Raw genomic sequence first — 18,268 nt, 5'->3', positions numbered from 1 at the left:
TGTGGGTGTCGAGGGTGGGATGGTTTTGGTTTGTGTTTCAACAGTAGAAATGCTATTTGAAATAATGTTTTATAAAAAAAAAAAAAAATTATATACACAGTGAAAGCGCTATTTCAAATAGCGTTTTCTTTAGAAAAAATTTTTTATGTTAAAAGAGCGATTTGAAACAACGATTTATTAATTAAAAGGGCATTTTACAATAGCGCTTTTACTATTCATCAAATTTTGGACTCCAAACATTGAAAGTGCGATTTGTAATAACACTTTAACCCAATTTAAAAAATCTGTCTAAACTAGACCTAATTTAAAAAATAAGATGCGAAAAAAACTTAATATGGGAAAAGCCCCTCGTCAAGAGCTCATCATCACAAACAACACCCCATCATCTAATCGAACAATATATATATACATATATACATAGCTTCACAAATCTCTCTCTCTCTCTCTCTCTCATATCCAAACCCTAAAAATATATGCATATCTCTCTACACACTTCACTTCATCTCTGCCGTACTTCCCCCTCTCTCTCTCTCCCCAAACCCTTCCGTTTCGCTTCTCTTCTTGATCTACTTATCTCGTGTTGCCTCCATCTTCCCTAGAAAATTGCCTTCCTCATTTTCCCGAGAAAACCCATCCCTTCATTTGTCGCAATCTGTCGAAAATCTCTTCATCTAATCTCAATTTGTTCTTAGATTGTGCTTTCGCTACTGCAATCCGTGTTTCATTTTTCATTTTCCCGAGAAAATCATCCTCGTGTCTCAATCTGATCCCCCTAATTATCATCGAATCTTTGTTTCTCTTCAACCCAAGTCAACTTATTCTCTCTTCGATCTTTCCAATCTCCTTCTAATTCGCGAAAATTGTTGTTTGCAGTTTTGTATATATTGATAGGCATATATATATATATATATATATAACTGTTGTGCTTTCGTAACGAACTGGCTCTGAGATCGAGTTGAGAATGGTGGGAGGTGGAAATAGAAAGGATGAGTCGGTGGTTTTGAACAGTACCAACGTGTTTGCGGCTCTCGGAACCCTAAGGAAGAAGAAGAAGTCTGACAAAGAGCAAGGCTCGTCCAAGAGCAAAAGTTCTTCGAAGAAGAAGCAAGACAAGGAGTCTGAGACGCAGGTTTTTTGGGCTCCAACGCCGCTCACGGTGAAATCGTGGGCGGATGTTGACGATGAGGATGATGACGATTACTACGCCACCACCGCTCCGCCTCAAGCTGGTTGGGGTGGTGGTGCAGCGGATCCCGAACCTACTGCCAAGGAGAGCACGACACCGGTAGAGGTGCGAGGTTTTTCAACACTATTTTTATTGGAATTGTTTATACATTGATGATAATTATATTTTGAAATGATATTGAATCTGAATTGACCATTTTTTTTTTATTTTTTTTTTTGTGTGTGTGTAAATAATTTGATCAGCTGTTGGTTTATTTGCTGTTCCAATAACTATTAAGATCTTTCAATGATTGCGTGTTGATTGGGCGTCAATAGTGACTGTAAAATATAGTGCACGTGTTCTAATGCTTCCTCATTATGTGGAAATGTCGATTTTGTGCCTATTTTGAAATGTATGACAGCATTGAAGAATTCCTCGATGATGGATATAGTCATAAGGTTAATGGCAAAGTGTTGGTAATTCAAACTTCGTTAGTCAGGCTGCTAGTTATCATGATGGTATTATATCATATGTTCAAATTCTGCTCTTTGAACTGAGTTAGTTTGCTTTTGCAGTTGCAATTAATTATGCTTGTTGTCAACTTGTCATATGCACCTTTGTCAAATTGGTTTGCATTTGTAACAAATTACACTGCAGTGGACACAGGACATAGGATGCACCACAGATTGTCAAACTGTAAAATGTTCAAATTCATGTCATTTTACTAATTACGTTGATTATGGCTGATAAGGGGAAGGTATCCTGTTTGAACGTTTCCTTTCCTTTCGTGTCCCAAGTAAGTTGACAGAATGTGAGTGGTAAGAAATCACATATCCATTTTGGAAATATCAAAGGGTTGAGAGTAGCAGGTAGCTCAAGAGTGTCTTTGAATGCAACACTTCAAGTTTGGGTTGGGGGCAGTTCAAGATTGTCTCAACAGTCCTATATTGATGAGACAATGACATATATGAGCACCAAATACAGAGGCACACAACACAACTTGTCTTTATGACTGGTCATTTCCTCAAGAGAATATCATTATTGCTCCAATAAATGAGAATCAACTAGTCTTTATCACAAGGAATACCACTTTCCATTATGTTATACAGCCATAGTTGTCAAATCGAGATTCGAATTGTGAATAGAAATGGTTTTGTACCGAATTGTAAAGGTTCGGTTGCTTTTTTTAAATTACATAGAAAAATATATCTTCAAACTTAGATATTAAATATATCTAATAAATATGAATTATTTAAACTTAAATAAATGAAAATGTTGTTTTGAATGATGATCACTTGATCTTGGTAAGAAGTTAATACAGGCTTCCATGTACACCACTTTCCCTTTTCCCTTTTATAGATGTACTATTTCTTATCAATCATTCTTAATATAGAAAGCAAACAAAGACAATTTTAATTTTCAAGTAACAATAATTCATTTTTAACTTTTTACAAGTGTAAGAAACCAAAATCTTCAAAAATTTTCAAAAATCTCACTTGATGCAATTGAATATGTAAACACTTAGATAAAATTGAATATGTAAGTTTAAAATATTATAGAAAGAGAAAGTTCATCCCCCTTCCACTTCCCCTTAATATGCAATTGAACATGACATATAGTAATTCTAAAGACCTAAAAAGGTTGTGTGAACCTTTTTCCAATAATAAAAAACTAAAAAAGAATGTCAAATATCAATTTTAATGAATCGATTCATGATTTCACCAATTTGGTTCAACAAGTCGCCGATTCATCTATGATTCACAGCTACGTGTGATTTACACAACCTATTTGCATCGATTACCCACTGAATCGAATCGTATAATTCAAATAAGAAAACCTCATTTTTTATCCACACATCAAACACTTTACATAGACCAGCATATACTATAAGTAAATATATGAACCAAAACTTGTGGGACAACCTTAGTAGTTGAGTAGTTGGCAGGGACTAAAGATCAAAGCTTGCGCTTCCTGGTTTAAATATGATCCATAAACAATATGAGAGATTTCTTAGTCTTCTACATTTCATAAATTTAATCTTTCTACACTTATATACACATTTCTTTTTGGAAGGAATTTTTTTCCTATTCAATGTTGAGCTGTCAATGTAGGTAGGATGAGGCACTTTTTAATGGAAATGCACAACTCATGTATTAAGTTTAGAGCATTTTATGGCCATCCACCAAATGATTAGATCATGATTTTTTCCCCTTGGGAGCCTTTATCAGTTGATTCCAAGCAGAGTGTTTTTGTAAGAAATATTGAACTACTAAGACTAACAACGGTTGTATGGATAATTTGCACTCAAGAAACATGAACAAGTGTTTGGGGGGAAAATTTGCCCTCAAAATCTCTAACATGCTTATTGAGGCCAATTAGTAGCCCACTAAAACAAGATGAGCTTTAAGCTTTTAGCTAGTTCAGTACTTAGTTTATGTTGAATAATGATGACTTAATTTGTTGTACAATGTCTTCCTATAGTGAAACTATGTTTCTCATATATTGTTGCTTTGGAAGATCGTATTTTATTCAATCCAATGATATCAATTTTAAACTTGTTATATAATTGTCAAAATGCTTAGCCCTATGTAGATGACATTGTTGCATGTAATTGTCATACATGGTATGTGTTTACAATATTCAAATATTTGATCGTTGTAGATATTGACAACATTTTCTTGATATAACAAGATGTCAACTTCAATGGGTCTAATGTATGCTAATCCCTTTGGATTCCATGTAGCAATCCTCTTTTTAAATCTCTACACTGCTCCATTCCACGCTGTCTTAGTGTAGACAACTTAAAAGGATGACCCAAGAGGCATTCTTTCTATGCGTCTATAAAAGACAATCTTTTGCTTAATGACAATGGCTTGGTGTGGAATTTTTGGTTTTGGAGGGCTAGGGAGGATTGGAAAATTCAATCCTCAGAGGCTTTCACTATGGTATGCTTTATAAATTATGACATGAATCCGGTGTAGTGGTCAGGACTTAGTGTTTTGGAACTTCGGAGAATTTCCCGTTGGGGGTTACCTTGTGCGTAGAGAGGGATATGGAGAATTAGGGGTCCTCCTAAGTTTATATATATATATATATATATTTGCTGCTTGGACTGCAGTTTTGAGGCTATTTGACTATTGATAGTCTTAGGAAGAGATGTAATATGGCAGTTCAAATAATTTGAAGCTTCACTTTACCTTTCACTAGATTCATTGATTTAATAGAGTAGCTTCTGGGTAACCTGTGGATTCCAGGAAAGCGAAAGTGAAGAAGGCCTTGATGAAGTTGATGATGATAATGAGGAAGAACATGACCATGAACCTGAAGTGCCAGTCGAAAAAGAACCAGTTGTTAAGAAGCTTGCTGAAGTTTCTTTGGCTCCTAAAGATCCAGAAAGGCAGCTTTCAAAGAAGGAACTGAAGAAGAAGGAGCTTGCAGAACTTGATGCCGTGCTTGCTGAGCTAGGATATCCCAAGTCTGAGGCCAGTGGCCAAGATGATTCCCGTGGTAATATAATGATTTATTTTCATTCATAAGCATTCCATGTTTAGTCTCTCATTCTTTCCAGTATAATTGTGTCGATGCATGATTACATCCTCTTTAGATAACTGCTTGTGAAAAAAAAAAATCCTTAGATGACTATAGATTTTATTGCTTGCCTTGTTCAATGCCGAAGTTAGAAGCATAGTGACATACTTCTAATAGGAAAATGATCTCTATACAAAGGTTGTAAATACTGTACCAGTAATAATACCATTTTTATTACTGGTAACAGGTATAATTTCGGGTACCGTTTCAAATTTGTTGTTATAAATAGTTTATAAGATACATAATAATTAATAATTATGCATTACACGTAATTATTTTATAATACTAAGCAAGTGGTGTTGTTGGCATATTTGGAAAAACAAAAGTCATTAGAACCTACTATGTATTTTTTTCATGTTACACATAATTATTTTATAATCCTAAACATGTGGTGTTGTTGGCCATATTTGAAAAAACAAAAATGGAAATTGTTAGAAGATGAAACCTACTATGTATATTTTTCTTTAAATATGGAATCATATCAACTTGCAGTTGTCATATCATTATTACAACTGTCATCATTGCAGTTTTGGTGTATCACTTGTCTAAGCTTACACGAAATATATCACAAAAGTAAAACCGTCACCATTTCTCTCTCTCTCTCTCTCTCCGGCAAAGCCCACCAATGCAACAACTCTCTCCCTATCTCTGGTGAAACGCACTGAGGAACCAATTGCTTCTTCATTTTCACATCTGGCAGACAGTCGAGAGATGAAGATAAGAGTGAGCTGTTGAGCTTGCTGGAGATGAAGAGGGCATGACTTTGATGGTTAGGGGTTAGCACTTGACAAAAGTTTGGATGATTGTGCGACACTGGATAGGCTCGCTCTTGGAGATGTCCAAAAACCGGCACGTCACCGGAATAGCTGGAAAGTTAACTTGCAGGGAAGTGATAGTTGAAAGTATATATATTTCTTGTTGAATGAGACAGTGTTGTAAAAGGCGCGCCTAGGCGCAAGGCGCAACGAAGCGCAAGCAGTGCGCCTGAAGGGATCCAAGGCGAGGCACATTTAATGAGTTGTGTGCCTTGGTTACAACTGGGCCAGGCACTGAAAGGCGCGAGCCTAAGAGGGCTTTTTTTTTATTATGATTTTGATCTAACGGCTCTGATCTGTGTTCGAAAGGCTCCAACCACATAGGATTACAACTCATACAATATAACTCAACCCAAATGAGTTGACTTAAATCCCTAATCTATCAAAGAAATCTGTGTCGTCTCTTCCTCTGGGCTCGTCTCTCTCGACTTCGATTGAGGTTAGGTCTTCTTCTTTTTCTTCGCTTGTTGCTGGTTGTTGGGTATTCGATTTGACTCTTTTTTTTTTTTTTTTTCTCTTCTCCTCCTCCTCCATCTTCCTTCCCCTTCTTCTTCGAGTTGCTATATATATATATATTTTTTTTATTCTTCTTCGCTGGTTGCTCTATGTTTTTTTGGTTTTTCTCTGTTTTTTTTGGTTTTTTGTATTTTTTTACCGCTTCTTCGACTCTCTTTCTCTCTCTCTTCTTCTTCTTCTTCTTCTTCTTTGCTCTCTGTTTTTTTCTTTTTCCTGTTTCTTCAATTTAGTTTCTTGCTCTCTTTTTTTTTTCCTGATGCTTCTTCTTTGCTCTCTGTTCTTCTTCTTCTTCTTCTTCTTTTTCTCTGTTACATGGAATAATGTAGAAATGAGAATAACAGCAGTTTGCAAAAATGAGAATAGCAGCAATCTTCTTCTTCTTCTTTTTCTTTTTCTTTTTCTTCTTCTTCTTCTTCTTCTTCTTCTTCTTCTTCTTCTTCTTCTTTTCTGTATTTTTTTGGCTTCTCTTCCATGCTTGTCTCTGTTTTTTTTTCTTGGCAATTATATGTCTTTGTTTTGAGTCTTTGTTAGGGGGGGGAAAAAAAAAATTACAAATAATTAATTCAATTTCATCACCTCACATATTACATTATACTAAAATTATTTTTCATGACTTTGAGAATTATTCTATATTTTGCCTTGGTTAAATTATTATTATTATTATTATTATTATTTATTTATTTATTTATTTTTAAATTGTCTTAGTACTAGTGTGAATCATTAATTTATGTTAATTTATCTATTTTTTATTAAGACTGTGCGTCTTGCTTCAATAAAGCCCGCACCTCTCCCTATGCATAGGCCCCAAGAGACCTTCAGCGCCCTGGTGCGCCTTGAGCCTCTAAAAACACTGAAATGAGATATAGTGCAGTATGGAATGGGATTGACAGCCATGCTCTGTACTTATTAAAAGAAGCCAACAAAACCTTCTCCATAATGTTTATTCATTGCATTTTAGGGTTTCAAGTGTTAAAATCTAATCCATGAAATAATGTGTATGTCTATTTGTTAGGAATTGCAGAACTGTAACACAGGATCTAGTCAGTTAGAAATTGCAAAAAGATAAAGGATTCAAAGAACAATTGCATAAGAACACAAGATTTATGTGGTTCACCCATAACTAGGGGCTACGTCTATGGCAGTCGTTACAGCTGTTTTACTAAAAACGAGTTGCAAGATACAACGGAGTTGTCCTATTGCTATAATATATATAGCTAGGGATATAGGTTGCAACTCTTAGAAAAATACCAAAGTGTACCCCTTCCCACAAATTGGATCTGCAAGACATGTGGCTCGGTGTACAGTATCAGGCTCTCCACACTGCCTAACATTTGTTTCATTATTATTCTAATTATTTTCTTTTCTCTCAAATTACTTGTTTTCAGCATGTCTACTCTGCAATATCTGTTCTTGCTTTTGGGTTCAATGTAGAGCTTAAACTACAAATTTGCATGTGTTACCGAATTTTCCTTTCAGAAATCAACACGAGAAAGGATCATCTGCCCTCATTAGTTTGAACTGGGATTTTCTTCATCATCTTTATACAGACCATTTATGCATATATTTGGCCTATGATTTGGATTAGCAGTATGTGATTAATCTTCCTTGTGTCTTTTCAATTGCTTTCAAGTTTTCTTCCATGAAAAGTGATGGCCCTCTAACCAGCACCTGCAGGTGATGCACAAGAGAAGAAGCTAGAGAATCTGAATGGAGAGGCGGAGAAGAAAGAGAATGCTCCTGGGGAGAGCAAAAGCGCAAAAAAGAAGAAAAAGAAGGACAAGTCTTTGAAGGAAGCTAGAGAACAGCAAGATCAGCCCAATGGCACTGATGCCACAAATGGAGCCGATGAATCTGCTGGAACTGACAAGGCCGCAGAAGATACATCTGTTGTTGACGTGAAAGAGAAGATGAAGAAAGTGGCGTCCATGAAAAAGAAAAAATCGAGCAAGGAGATGGATGCTGCAGCAAGAGCGGCCGCGAGCGAGGCTGCCGCAAGGAATGCGAAGCTCGCTGCTGCAAAGAAAAAGGAGAAGAACCACTACAATCAGCAGCCGGTGCGGTAAGGATGTTTCTTATGAGAATATGTACACCCTGTTTCATCATTTGTGTCATGCGAAATAAACATCAGAATCCAGGTTCATTGAGGTATGACCTTCAACATAGTACTTTTTTGGTTTTTCTTGATCCGAACAAGAACAAAAAAAAAAAAAAAACTGTGGGTTGAAAAGATTAGGGTTTTTTTAGATTTTTTTCTATATTTTTCCTCCTCTTTGTTTCTGTATCTGTTGGACAGTTTTGCTGATGTAGTAGAATGTTTTTGTGGATGTTACTCAAGTTGGTCTCTTTTATGGGTCCTTTAATTGTTTTATGAAATTGCATGTTGCTTCTTATATCTGTTGTGCTCTGTTTTTTGTGTGCGCATACTAGGATCAAATCACCAAATGTGAAAGTGTTGTGCTTTTTTTACCTACACTTGGGTTTTAGGTGGTTAATCTTTTTTAAATGAATTAATAATTGACATGCAGCAATCCCCGTTATTAGGGATAAATTTAGGCGTGATGTTTTAAGGGTTTTAAGCATTTTCATATTTGATGCTTTTTACATTGTCCCAAAATGCTCAGGAGGTGCATGACAATTTTCTTATGCTTTTGTGTTAGTGTGTCAAAGAACGATATACAAATAGAAAATGTATACAAAAATACACACAATGATTTGTCTGACTTGTGAGCGGATCACTTCAAAACGAAAACCATTGAAATGCATCTTAATATCAAAATTGCACTGATGTCATTTTGATGAATGATTGTGTATGGAAATTCAGAAACAAATAGCATTTCCTGAATCCTTGAGGATGGTTGAATAGCATGTCAAGGAAAACATATTATGGCAAGGGTTTTTATTTTTTATTTTTTGGGGGTAGAATTTTGAAGTAAAATGGGTTGGAATATTGTCGGGAAATGTTTTCCGTGGGTCCTAAAATACCCTTTTTGTTTTGCCAAAGCTGATAAAGGAATGGTATGATAATATTACGAGGCACTCATTCATTTAATTAATTTTTGCCATTTTCACAGGACGAGCTATTGTACACCACTAGATGGATTTTATTTTTTTATTTTATTTAATGTAGAAGACTTAATATCCAAAAAATAAAGTTGGAACCTATTTTCTTTTTTTCTTTTTGTTCTCTCTAGATAAGATAGGTTCTACATCTACGCATATATTTATTGTGTGAATTCACGTAAGAGAGATTAAAAAAAAAAATGATAATATTTATTCAGTTACAAATATTATTTTCTTTTAACAAAACTCGTGCAACAATATACAATGGCTCGGTATCGTTTTTGTTATTTTTGTTTTTCGTGTTCTTATAGTTATAAATAATGAAAGTTAGAAAATCTTCATCATTTGTATTTTTGTGTAAAATCAATTTTTGGAAATAACCTTTTAGTACTTCAACAAGAAAGTGTAATTTTTAGAAGAAACAAAAAGAAAAATAGAAAACAATACCAAGCAAAAATTGTTAACTAGTGAAGGAAATGACTGATTCATTCCCTTTCAATCTTTATGGAAATAAAATATGCACTCACACACCTACACCGTGGGCCAAAGAGGTACTGTTAAACAAACCTCTTTCATGCATTCAACATGCCCTTACTTCCTCCAAATGTAAGTAAAAAAGTATTCACATTCCATAGGAATACCTAAACAACTATGTTAGGTGCAAACCAAAAAAAAAAAAAAAATTCACAGAATGTAATACAAATATGATTTTCTTTATTCTCATTAATGCATTTTGTACATAGAAATTTCTATACGCGTAGTAGACCTTTTTATACCTAAAAAGGTACATCACAAACAAACCCAATCGGAAAGATCATGTCATGTCCATTGATGAAGAATATTGCAAAAATTTCTCTAACACTTGAAAACCCTTTGAACCCCTTCCTTTTGTGTAGCCCATTTTCTTTACATGTCTTCTTTTGAGAAAACTTAGGTTCAATATTCTACAAATGGAGGATACATTGCATGACCTCTCTCATCACCCCCACCCTCCTTCTCCATGGCTCCTCCATCGGTTCAAGACCTCCATTTCTCTCACCTTGACATCCCTATAACCATAGACCGCATTTTTTCGGTCATGCCAGCCAGTTCGATTCCCGTCTCCACCAACCACAGCCTCTACCTTTCAAACATAGATGACATGATCGGTGCACGAGTTTTCACCCCAACTGTGTATTTCTATCGATCAAACAACTTTGGTTCTCCCCGAAAACCCATCATGGAAATACTACTTGATGCTCTTGCTAGTGTTTTAGTCCCTTACTATCCTTTCTCGGGCCGACTTAGAGAGACTCAAAATGGAAAGCTAGAGGTGTTCTTCGGACCAGACCAGGGGGTTCTCATGGTTCAAGCTCATTCAGAGATGGCTTTAGCCAACCTGGGTGACTTTACAGTGCCAAACCCTGCATGGTTACCATTGGTTTATAGGTTCCCTAATGAAGGACAATACCAAATCATTGACATGCCATTGTTAATAGCACAAGTGACTTATTTTAGCTGTGGTGGCTTCAGCCTTGGTTTGAGGACTTGCCATTGCCTCTCTGATGGGCTTGGTGCAATGCAATTCCTTAATGCGTGGTCTTCCACTGCGAAAGCCGGAGTTTTGGTAACAAACCCTAATCCATGTTGGGACAGAGAGATTTTCCGACCACGCGAACCGCCTCTAGTTAAATACCCACATGTTGAGTTCATGAGAATCGAAGATGGTTCAGACCTAACAATGAAGCTCTGGCAGAACAAGCCGGTTCAGAAGTGTTATCGGATTAGCAGGGAATTTCAAGCTCGTTTAAAGAACTTGGCCAGAGCACACGATGATTCTACGTGCACTACTACCTTTGATGCCATGGCTGCTCATGTTTGGAGATCTTGGGTTAAAGCACTCGATGTCAAACCGTTGGACTGCAACCTTCGACTTACATTTTCTGTTAACGCTCGACAAAAGCTCAAAAACCCACCTTTGAAAAGCGGGTTTTATGGCAACGTCATGTGTGTGGCGTGTGCCACAAGCACGGTGTCTGAGCTTGTCAATGGGTGTCTTGCAGAGACAAGAAGGTTGGTTCATGACGCTCGGTTAGGCATCTCAGAGGAGTACTTGAGGTCTACAATAGATTATTTTGAGGTGGATAGGCCTAAGAGGTTAGAATTTGATGGGAAGTTGACAATCACACAATGGACTAGATTTTCCATATATGAATCAGCAGATTTTGGGTGGGGAAGACCGATTTATGCTGGTCCGATTGATCTGACACCAACCCCACAAGTTTGTGTTTTCTTGCCTGAAGGGGAGGGTGGTTCTGGTGGAACTATGTTGGTGTGCATTTGTTTGCCAGAGCAAGCTACAAGCACGTTTAGAAAGTTTTTGTGCCTCATGGATTTAGATGATCAAGTTGGACAATAGGTCGAGGTCAAGGAATGCAACAGTTGTATTTTCATTTCCTATTTTTTTGTTTTGTTTATGAACTTTTTCAGCATATTTTTTTAGGAAATACCAAAAAATTATGAATCCAAAAACTATTTTTTTCATGAAAATAAAAACAATTAATGTTTTCGAACTTCTATTGTTTTTGTTTTTAAAAACATGAAAAACAAAACAAAGAAAGCAGAAGCGCAAATCATATCAAATATTAAGAGGTGTGGATAATGTTGTCTAACATAACAAATTAGGACAAGCATGCAATATGTGTTTGGAAGTGTGTGGTTTTGGTTTGTTCAATCATTCTTTTGATACCAATGTGTACTTGTGAAATGTCTGTGGAGATCTTTATTTTCAAAGCCCAGTGCTAGCAGCAGTATACATGAATATGAGTCACATGATGATTGATGAACATTCTTCTTTTCTTTTTCTTTTTCTTTTTTTTTTTTTTTTGCTAAAACAAAGTATATGTAGTAAAAGATAGAAAATATTATAGATGAGATAAATAGCGTGGAACTAACAAATGTGTTTGTGACATTAACATTCCTCATTGCCTTTGGTTATAAATGTGACAATTTTAATGAGTAAGTTTATGGCAATCATATTCATATCTACTTTGAAGGTTTTAATTTTAAAAGATTTGTGTTGCATTGATCAGGAGGTGTATACCACATTATACATATATTAAAAGTACCAGCATACCCTTTTTTGGGGGGGTCTTTAGTGATATTGTAGTGTTGAGCATTCATTTTTTTCTTTTTATTTTTTTAATTTTTTTAGGGCTTTTATATTAAAGGGATTTGAATTTTGTTATATGAGTGTTCATTGAAAAAAATACCACTACACAAAAAGATTTGATTGGAAAAATATATCCTTTTGGTCTTTAGCGATATATTTTCAATGAACATTCAATTTTTTTTAAAAACCTTGTAGTCTAAAATTGCTGGAGTAGGGTCTTACACCATGAGTGCCCAAAAAAAAAAAATTAAAAAAAAAAATCTTAGAGCACGCAAGTGGGCATGACGTTGATTATGCTCTGCAGACATTAGGTTTGCTTGATAGTGCACTCAAACGAGCAAGCTCACTTGAAACATGCCCAAAGTATGCTCAAGTTGGCATATGAAACTTTGACTTTTTTACACACTTTATAAAAGATTAGTGTTATTTCATCTAATATATACAATGATATATATATATATATATATATAATCTCAAGGAGTCCTATCCCTTCCAAAAAGTCATTCGATACTTGTTGTACAGAAAAGAAATAAATCTTCTCCTATAATCCTGTTAATCAAGTCTGCACTCCTCCGTACGACGCTATTTTACTCCCTGAAAACACAAGCGTGAGTTATCCGGTGGGTGTGTGCCGAATACCTCTCCGATGCCTAAGTCAGCAAAATAGACTAATAGACAAAAAGCTCTGTATATTCGGGAATCAAAATTGTTTTACCTCTCATTAGGTGATGTTATGAGCTTTTTTTTTTTATAACTCAGGTATCCCCAACCCTCCGATTTTTGGGGAAGCCAGGACTAATCCTGAGAGGTATTTAGCCAGTGGGAAGCCGGACACCCTTGCACAAACTGCTGTAGGCACTCACCCAGTGGGGAATCGAACCTGGGACGTGCGCAGATGTTATGAGCTTTGATAGGTTCCGTGTGGCACAATCCTAGTCCTAGTAGGACTCTTACTCCTCCATGTAGAGTCCTCCTAGGAATCACATTCTTGAAAGATAATGCTTATCCCTCAACACCCCCTCACTGCTTAAACCAAGTGAGATGATTTTACCATGGTTGGATATCAATACGACCGAGATAACATGGCTACGCTAAAGCCATAGACTAGACCGAGCTCCAACTAGCTCGGTTCTTCCTTTCACTGCACGTGTACCTTGGCTGACATTCCAACTGGGTTGTCCGAAGCTGTGCTATCCACAATGAGCTTGGACCGAGCTAACCAATAGCAAGCTTCTGAGGAAAGCTCAACATACTTCGGCCCAACATAGTATGACCGAGCTAACTGTTACCGCGCCAACCGTGGTGACCGAGCTAACCACCGAGCTCCTTCGGACCGGGCTAATTACAAGGCCCTTTTACTCAGCCCTTCTTATTGTGACCCATAAAATGGCCCATTACCCAGCTCGGCCCAATTTATATATAAATTACCCTCTCAATTGCTCCTTAATTCCATCTTCTGCGCAGCATGATAGGGATTACTTGCTACCAGCCGAGCTAAGAAAATCTTCAGCCTTCCAACCGAGCTAAACCCATACCGTGCTATCAATCAGTCTGGTCAAAATGTCTTTTCAGCCGCTGTTACTGAATCGGTTTATATTCCCTGGACACGTGGCAAACTCCTATTGGTTTATCATAGTTGCCACGCCGCCCTCGTACCTCATGAATTTTGAACAGTCCCGCCTTTTTTCCTTCTATTTTTACAAAACAAATCCTTATACTACAAACCGTTTCACTTGCACTATTCATCTTCTCTTTTTCTTGCTCGAACCTCCATTGCTGCCACTCTTGCATCTGTGAAGCTTGCATTTTCAACATCTCCTTCACGGTTTCAGACCTACATCCTTCCTTCTTCAATCTGTAAGTAACTTAATCCCTTTTTGTTTTCCGTTTGAATAGTTTACATGTACTATATGTGCTTTCCCACAACACTTTTTTGAAAATAGTTTTTATCTGAAACAAGTAAGAACAACTTGAATAATACCCATCACTACTGATTTTGCGAGAAAACTGAACTGTGACGTCTTAGATCTGAAATCATACTCCAACCGGACTAGGAAGTAGTTTGTAATAGGTGCGAGCCTTAGCAAAACTGAACAACCGAGCTAAGATTTCATGAACACTTGCTGTTTCAAGCAGGTCTAAGAACCTTTTGCTTTACTTAGCCGAGCTAGCGAATTAGATTAGGTTTGCACAATGCCGCACTAGAAAGCCTCAACCATCGACCGAGCTAAAACTTGGGGCTAAACCAGCTCCCTTAGTTCAAACCGAAGTAAGATTGCTGCCCCAATGGCTCGACCGGGCTAAAGCCCTTTGCTTAAACCGAGCTAAGACCATGTAACCGAGCTAGGACTTCATTTATCTTGCCTATATTTCTTGTAGCACGGTCCCACGATTTGTGCTTAACACCGTTCTTTTTTACTTTGCAGACTCTGACTAGGTTGCCCAGTCACTCCTTTGCACGTCCAGCCGAGATATCCATTATCTGCTCGGCACTGAGCTAATACTCCAAGCTAACTTATACATAATTTAAACCCTTTATGGGGAAATATAAGTTTTTAGTGAACTCACCAGGTGCTATGGCCGAGTTCCGAAGGGACTACCATATCCCTGATGATGTTCATCTCACTTTAGCCGAACTAGATACCATACCCTGGGGAAACCCTGGCTTTGTTCCTTTTATACTTCTTTCCATTGTAGAAACCGGACTAAGATTCCCTGTACAACCCCTTTTATGTGAATTCCTCAGACAAACCAACCTCTGCTCTACCCAACTTTCCACAAATTCATACCGCATAATAAATGGCATCGCCGAGCTAAATCGCCGGGCTGGCCTAAACCTCGGTTTAGCTGAGCTTTTCCACCAATACTTCATAGGATCAAATGAAGATGGATGGGTTTACTATCTAAGAATAAGACGCCGACGTGAAAAGATAATAAAAGATATCCCGGATAAGGATGTTAACGATGATGATTTCCTCTGGGTATCTAGGAATTTTGAAGACCAACAAGCCCAGATCCCAGGCGACAGAATAAACTAGAACAAGGGTGAAGCCGGTAGGATTACCTCGACTCAATTCCATGCTTTCTTTTACCTCGGCTTTCTTATGTTGAACCGCACTGATTGTTTTGCTTTTCTTCATACAGATTGAACTTCCTCAAGTCCCAGTATAACTACCCCAACTTAAACACACTTCGCGCCGCACTGCGATATCCTAATAGGAGTTGGGCCGAACTACTGGATTTTGAACCGACGTATAGACACAGTAGTAAGCGAAAGACCAGGGTGACTGACTTCTTGTTAGAAGCCTCTCCTGAACCGGACCCAATCTTGCCTCAAATCAACCTGATCTGACTAACTGCTGAACAAGAAATGGTTAAGAAAAGAGCCGTAAGAGCTCTTCTGACCGAGACAAACCAGCCCGAGGTACTCCCAGCTAGTCAAACACAAGAGACCGTGGTAGCCCTACCATCCCACCAGCCTTCATCGTCTCGGTCTCACAAACGCGCTCGGTCTTCTCTACCCGAGCCACGCCTCGTTAATAAGGACGATACTATGCTTCCCCCAACCGAAGTACCGAGCCCACAACCTGAGAGCCCAGACCGAGCTAATTCTTCTGATTGGGCACCGAAATTAACATTTCAGAACCGAGCCATCAGACCAATGGATTCAGTGGTGGCAGATAAAGATCATATGCTGGCCTTCAACCTGGCTAAGAGCGTGTGTCTGCCCCCTGATATGGATCACCACGCCCACTTGACCGAGCTAAAAGCTATCCGCTCGGCCACCAAATCAATGGTGCTGGTGAGTACTCTTTCCTTTGTTTTTCTATTTTGTGCAACTGTTAGCTCGGTTCTTACTCCGATTTGCTTACCATGTTTATGCAGGCCATGCAGAAGAACCAGATTGCTCATAAGCGTGTGCTAGAGCTACGCAAAACAACAAGGCAAGCCTTGGCAGAGGTTGAAAAGAAGACAGCCGAGCTAAACGAGGCCAAACAACAAATGACCGAGCTACAATCTGAGGTCGCCCGCCTCACCGGCCTAGTTAACTTAGTCGAGGTGGACAAACAAAAAGCTCTGACCGAGATGAAGGATCGCTATCTGCGTGAGCTTGCCAAAGTTGAGCAGAACAAGAAAGCCAAAATAACTGAACTTGAGAAGAAGATTGGCGATGCAGAGGACCATGGTTACAAAGAAGGTGAAGCAACCTACATCCTGCAGTTTGAAGCTGCCAAGGATCTATTTTTCAAGTGCGAGTGAAAAGCGGCAGTGGAACAACTCGGTCACGGTCCAAAGACTGAGGTTTTCTAGAACCCTCCATCGTACTTTATACCGAGCTGTATGGCGGAGTATGCAGCCGCTGTTCAACAAAAATTCCTTGAATCTGAGGATGATGATGAAGAGACCGTGCCTGATAATGCCCCGGTCGTCAATGATCCAGCCATTCATTCAGCGCGGGTTGAACCACCGGTGGAAGACCTGACAACCGAGCTACCAACTGAAACCGAGCTCCGAGTTGAACTAGATGATGATCTTGACGATCTGTTTGCTTGACTTTGTATTTTCTTCTTTTTTACTTTTTGGAAAGAGAGACTGTACCGGGCCGAAGTCCCCCCTTTTTGTACTTTGACTTCGTATGATCAATGAAATCTCTTTTGATCCAACTGTTATTTCGGTTAACCGCCATGCATGTAACTTTTTAATTGTAATCTGAATGAAGTATAACATTCTTTGGCCGAGATACTTTTATCGCGGTCTTAGCTTTGCAATCTAATCTGGCCATACCTGCCAACCTCTTCAGCCTCGGTTTTGACCTTGGTTGAAGATCTCAAAAAGTTGTATTCCTGTCACTCTTCCACCTCGATCTTTATCTTGGGTGAGGAGTACTAAATGTTGGTTTTTTCCAGCCAACCTCTTCAACTTAGATTCTTATCTCGGTTGAAGAACAATAAGTGTTGATTTTTCCAGCCAACCTCTTCAGCCTAGATCCTTATCTCGGCTTAAGAGAGCTAAAAGTTGGTTTTTCCTGCCAACCCTGGGTGAAGTGTTTGGTTATTCCTGCCAAACGTCCTGCAGCCTGAATCCTTATCCTGGGCTTAGGAGGGGTGTTGGTTTTTCCAGCCAACCTCTAAGTTGGTTATTCCTGCCAACCTAGAGTAAAGTGTTTGGTTATTCCGACCAAATGTCCTGCAACCTAGATCCTTATCCTGGGCTTAGGAGGGGTGTTGGTTTTTCCAGCCAACTTCTTTAGTACTGATCCTAATCTTAGCTGAAGAGAGTGCAAAGTTGGTTATTCCGACCAACTATGCTTACAGTGCTCCTAACTCACTAAAACAATCTTTTACAGAAGGAAATAACTATACTGAAAAGAAACTACTTGCTTTATTGAGAAAGAAAAAATTACAGATACTTGAAATAAAAGCTAAAAATAAAATAGTTTGAGATTGGTAGTGTTCCATGGCCTGGGAATGACTTTGCCGTCCTTGTCTTCTAAGTGGTATGCCCATTTTCTTGCTAATCCAACCACCTTGTAAGGTCCTTCCCAATTAGGCTCTAACTTGCCATCTCCGGGTACCAAGGTGTTCCCCATCACTTTGCGCAGTACCCAATCTCCGATTTTGAATTGTCTTGGATGTACTGTTTTGTTATACTTTCTGGACAACTGTTGCTGGTACGAGGCAATGTGAACCAGTGCTCTTTCTCTTCTTTCTTCTACAAGGTCAAGCTCTAATGTGATGGCTTCTCCATTTAAGTCTGGATCAAAATTTTCGCTTCGAATGGTGGGGAGGCCAACTTCCAGTGGGATTACTGCTTCCATGCCGTAGGCTAAGGAGAATGGTGTTTCTCCCGTTGATCGGCGAGGTGCGGTACGGTAGGCTCATAAAATATGAGGAAGCTCCTCAGCCCACTTTTCTTTTGCTTTCTCTAATCTTTTCTTCAATCCATTTAGGACGACTTTGTTTGATGCTTCTG

General features: G+C 38.3%; 2 protein-coding genes across 5 annotated transcripts; both read left to right on the top strand.

Moving 5' to 3' along the window:
• Window positions 1-360: 360 nt before the first annotated feature.
• On the top strand, window positions 361-8,474 carry LOC114318704 (uncharacterized). Of its 4 annotated transcripts, none has more exons than XM_028265642.2 (3): window positions 361-1,291; window positions 4,420-4,669; window positions 7,759-8,474. In XM_028265642.2, the coding sequence occupies exons 1-3, from the start codon at window positions 962-964 to the stop codon at window positions 8,145-8,147; spliced, it is 969 nt and encodes a 322-aa protein (XP_028121443.2). In that variant the 5' UTR covers window positions 361-961; the 3' UTR covers window positions 8,148-8,474. The 4 variants fall into 4 exon arrangements, with proteins under 4 accessions (XP_028121443.2, XP_028121441.2, XP_028121442.2 ...); XM_028265640.2 differs by having other exon boundaries at window positions 7,750-8,474; XM_028265641.2 differs by having other exon boundaries at window positions 4,420-4,672.
• A 1,548-nt stretch (window positions 8,475-10,022) lies between these two features.
• LOC114318681 (HXXXD-type acyl-transferase family protein) lies at window positions 10,023-11,679 on the top strand. Its single transcript, XM_028265613.2, has one exon. The coding sequence runs from the start codon at window positions 10,145-10,147 to the stop codon at window positions 11,540-11,542; it is 1,398 nt and encodes a 465-aa protein (XP_028121414.2). The 5' UTR covers window positions 10,023-10,144; the 3' UTR covers window positions 11,543-11,679.
• The last annotated feature ends 6,589 nt before the right edge of the window (window positions 11,680-18,268 follow it).

The sequence above is a fragment of the Camellia sinensis genome, chromosome 5, assembly GCF_055761805.1.
Source record: "Camellia sinensis isolate YWXY chromosome 5, ASM5576180v1, whole genome shotgun sequence".
In the NCBI taxonomy this organism is placed as follows: domain Eukaryota; kingdom Viridiplantae; phylum Streptophyta; class Magnoliopsida; order Ericales; family Theaceae; genus Camellia; species Camellia sinensis.
This window is presented reverse-complemented; position numbering and strand designations above follow the sequence as displayed.

Coding starts and splice junctions, on each gene's coding strand:
- LOC114318681 (XM_028265613.2), top strand. CDS start 10,145: ATGGCTCCTCCATCGGTTCAAGACCTCCATTTCTCTCACCTTGACATC.
- LOC114318704 (XM_028265639.2), top strand. CDS start 962: ATGGTGGGAGGTGGAAATAGAAAGGATGAGTCGGTGGTTTTGAACAGT. Junction 1,292..4,419: donor AGAGCACGACACCGGTAGAG/GTGCGAGGTTTT, acceptor TGTGGATTCCAG/GAAAGCGAAAGTGAAGAAGG. Junction 4,673..7,749: donor TGGCCAAGATGATTCCCGTG/GTAATATAATGA, acceptor CCCTCTAACCAG/CACCTGCAGGTGATGCACAA.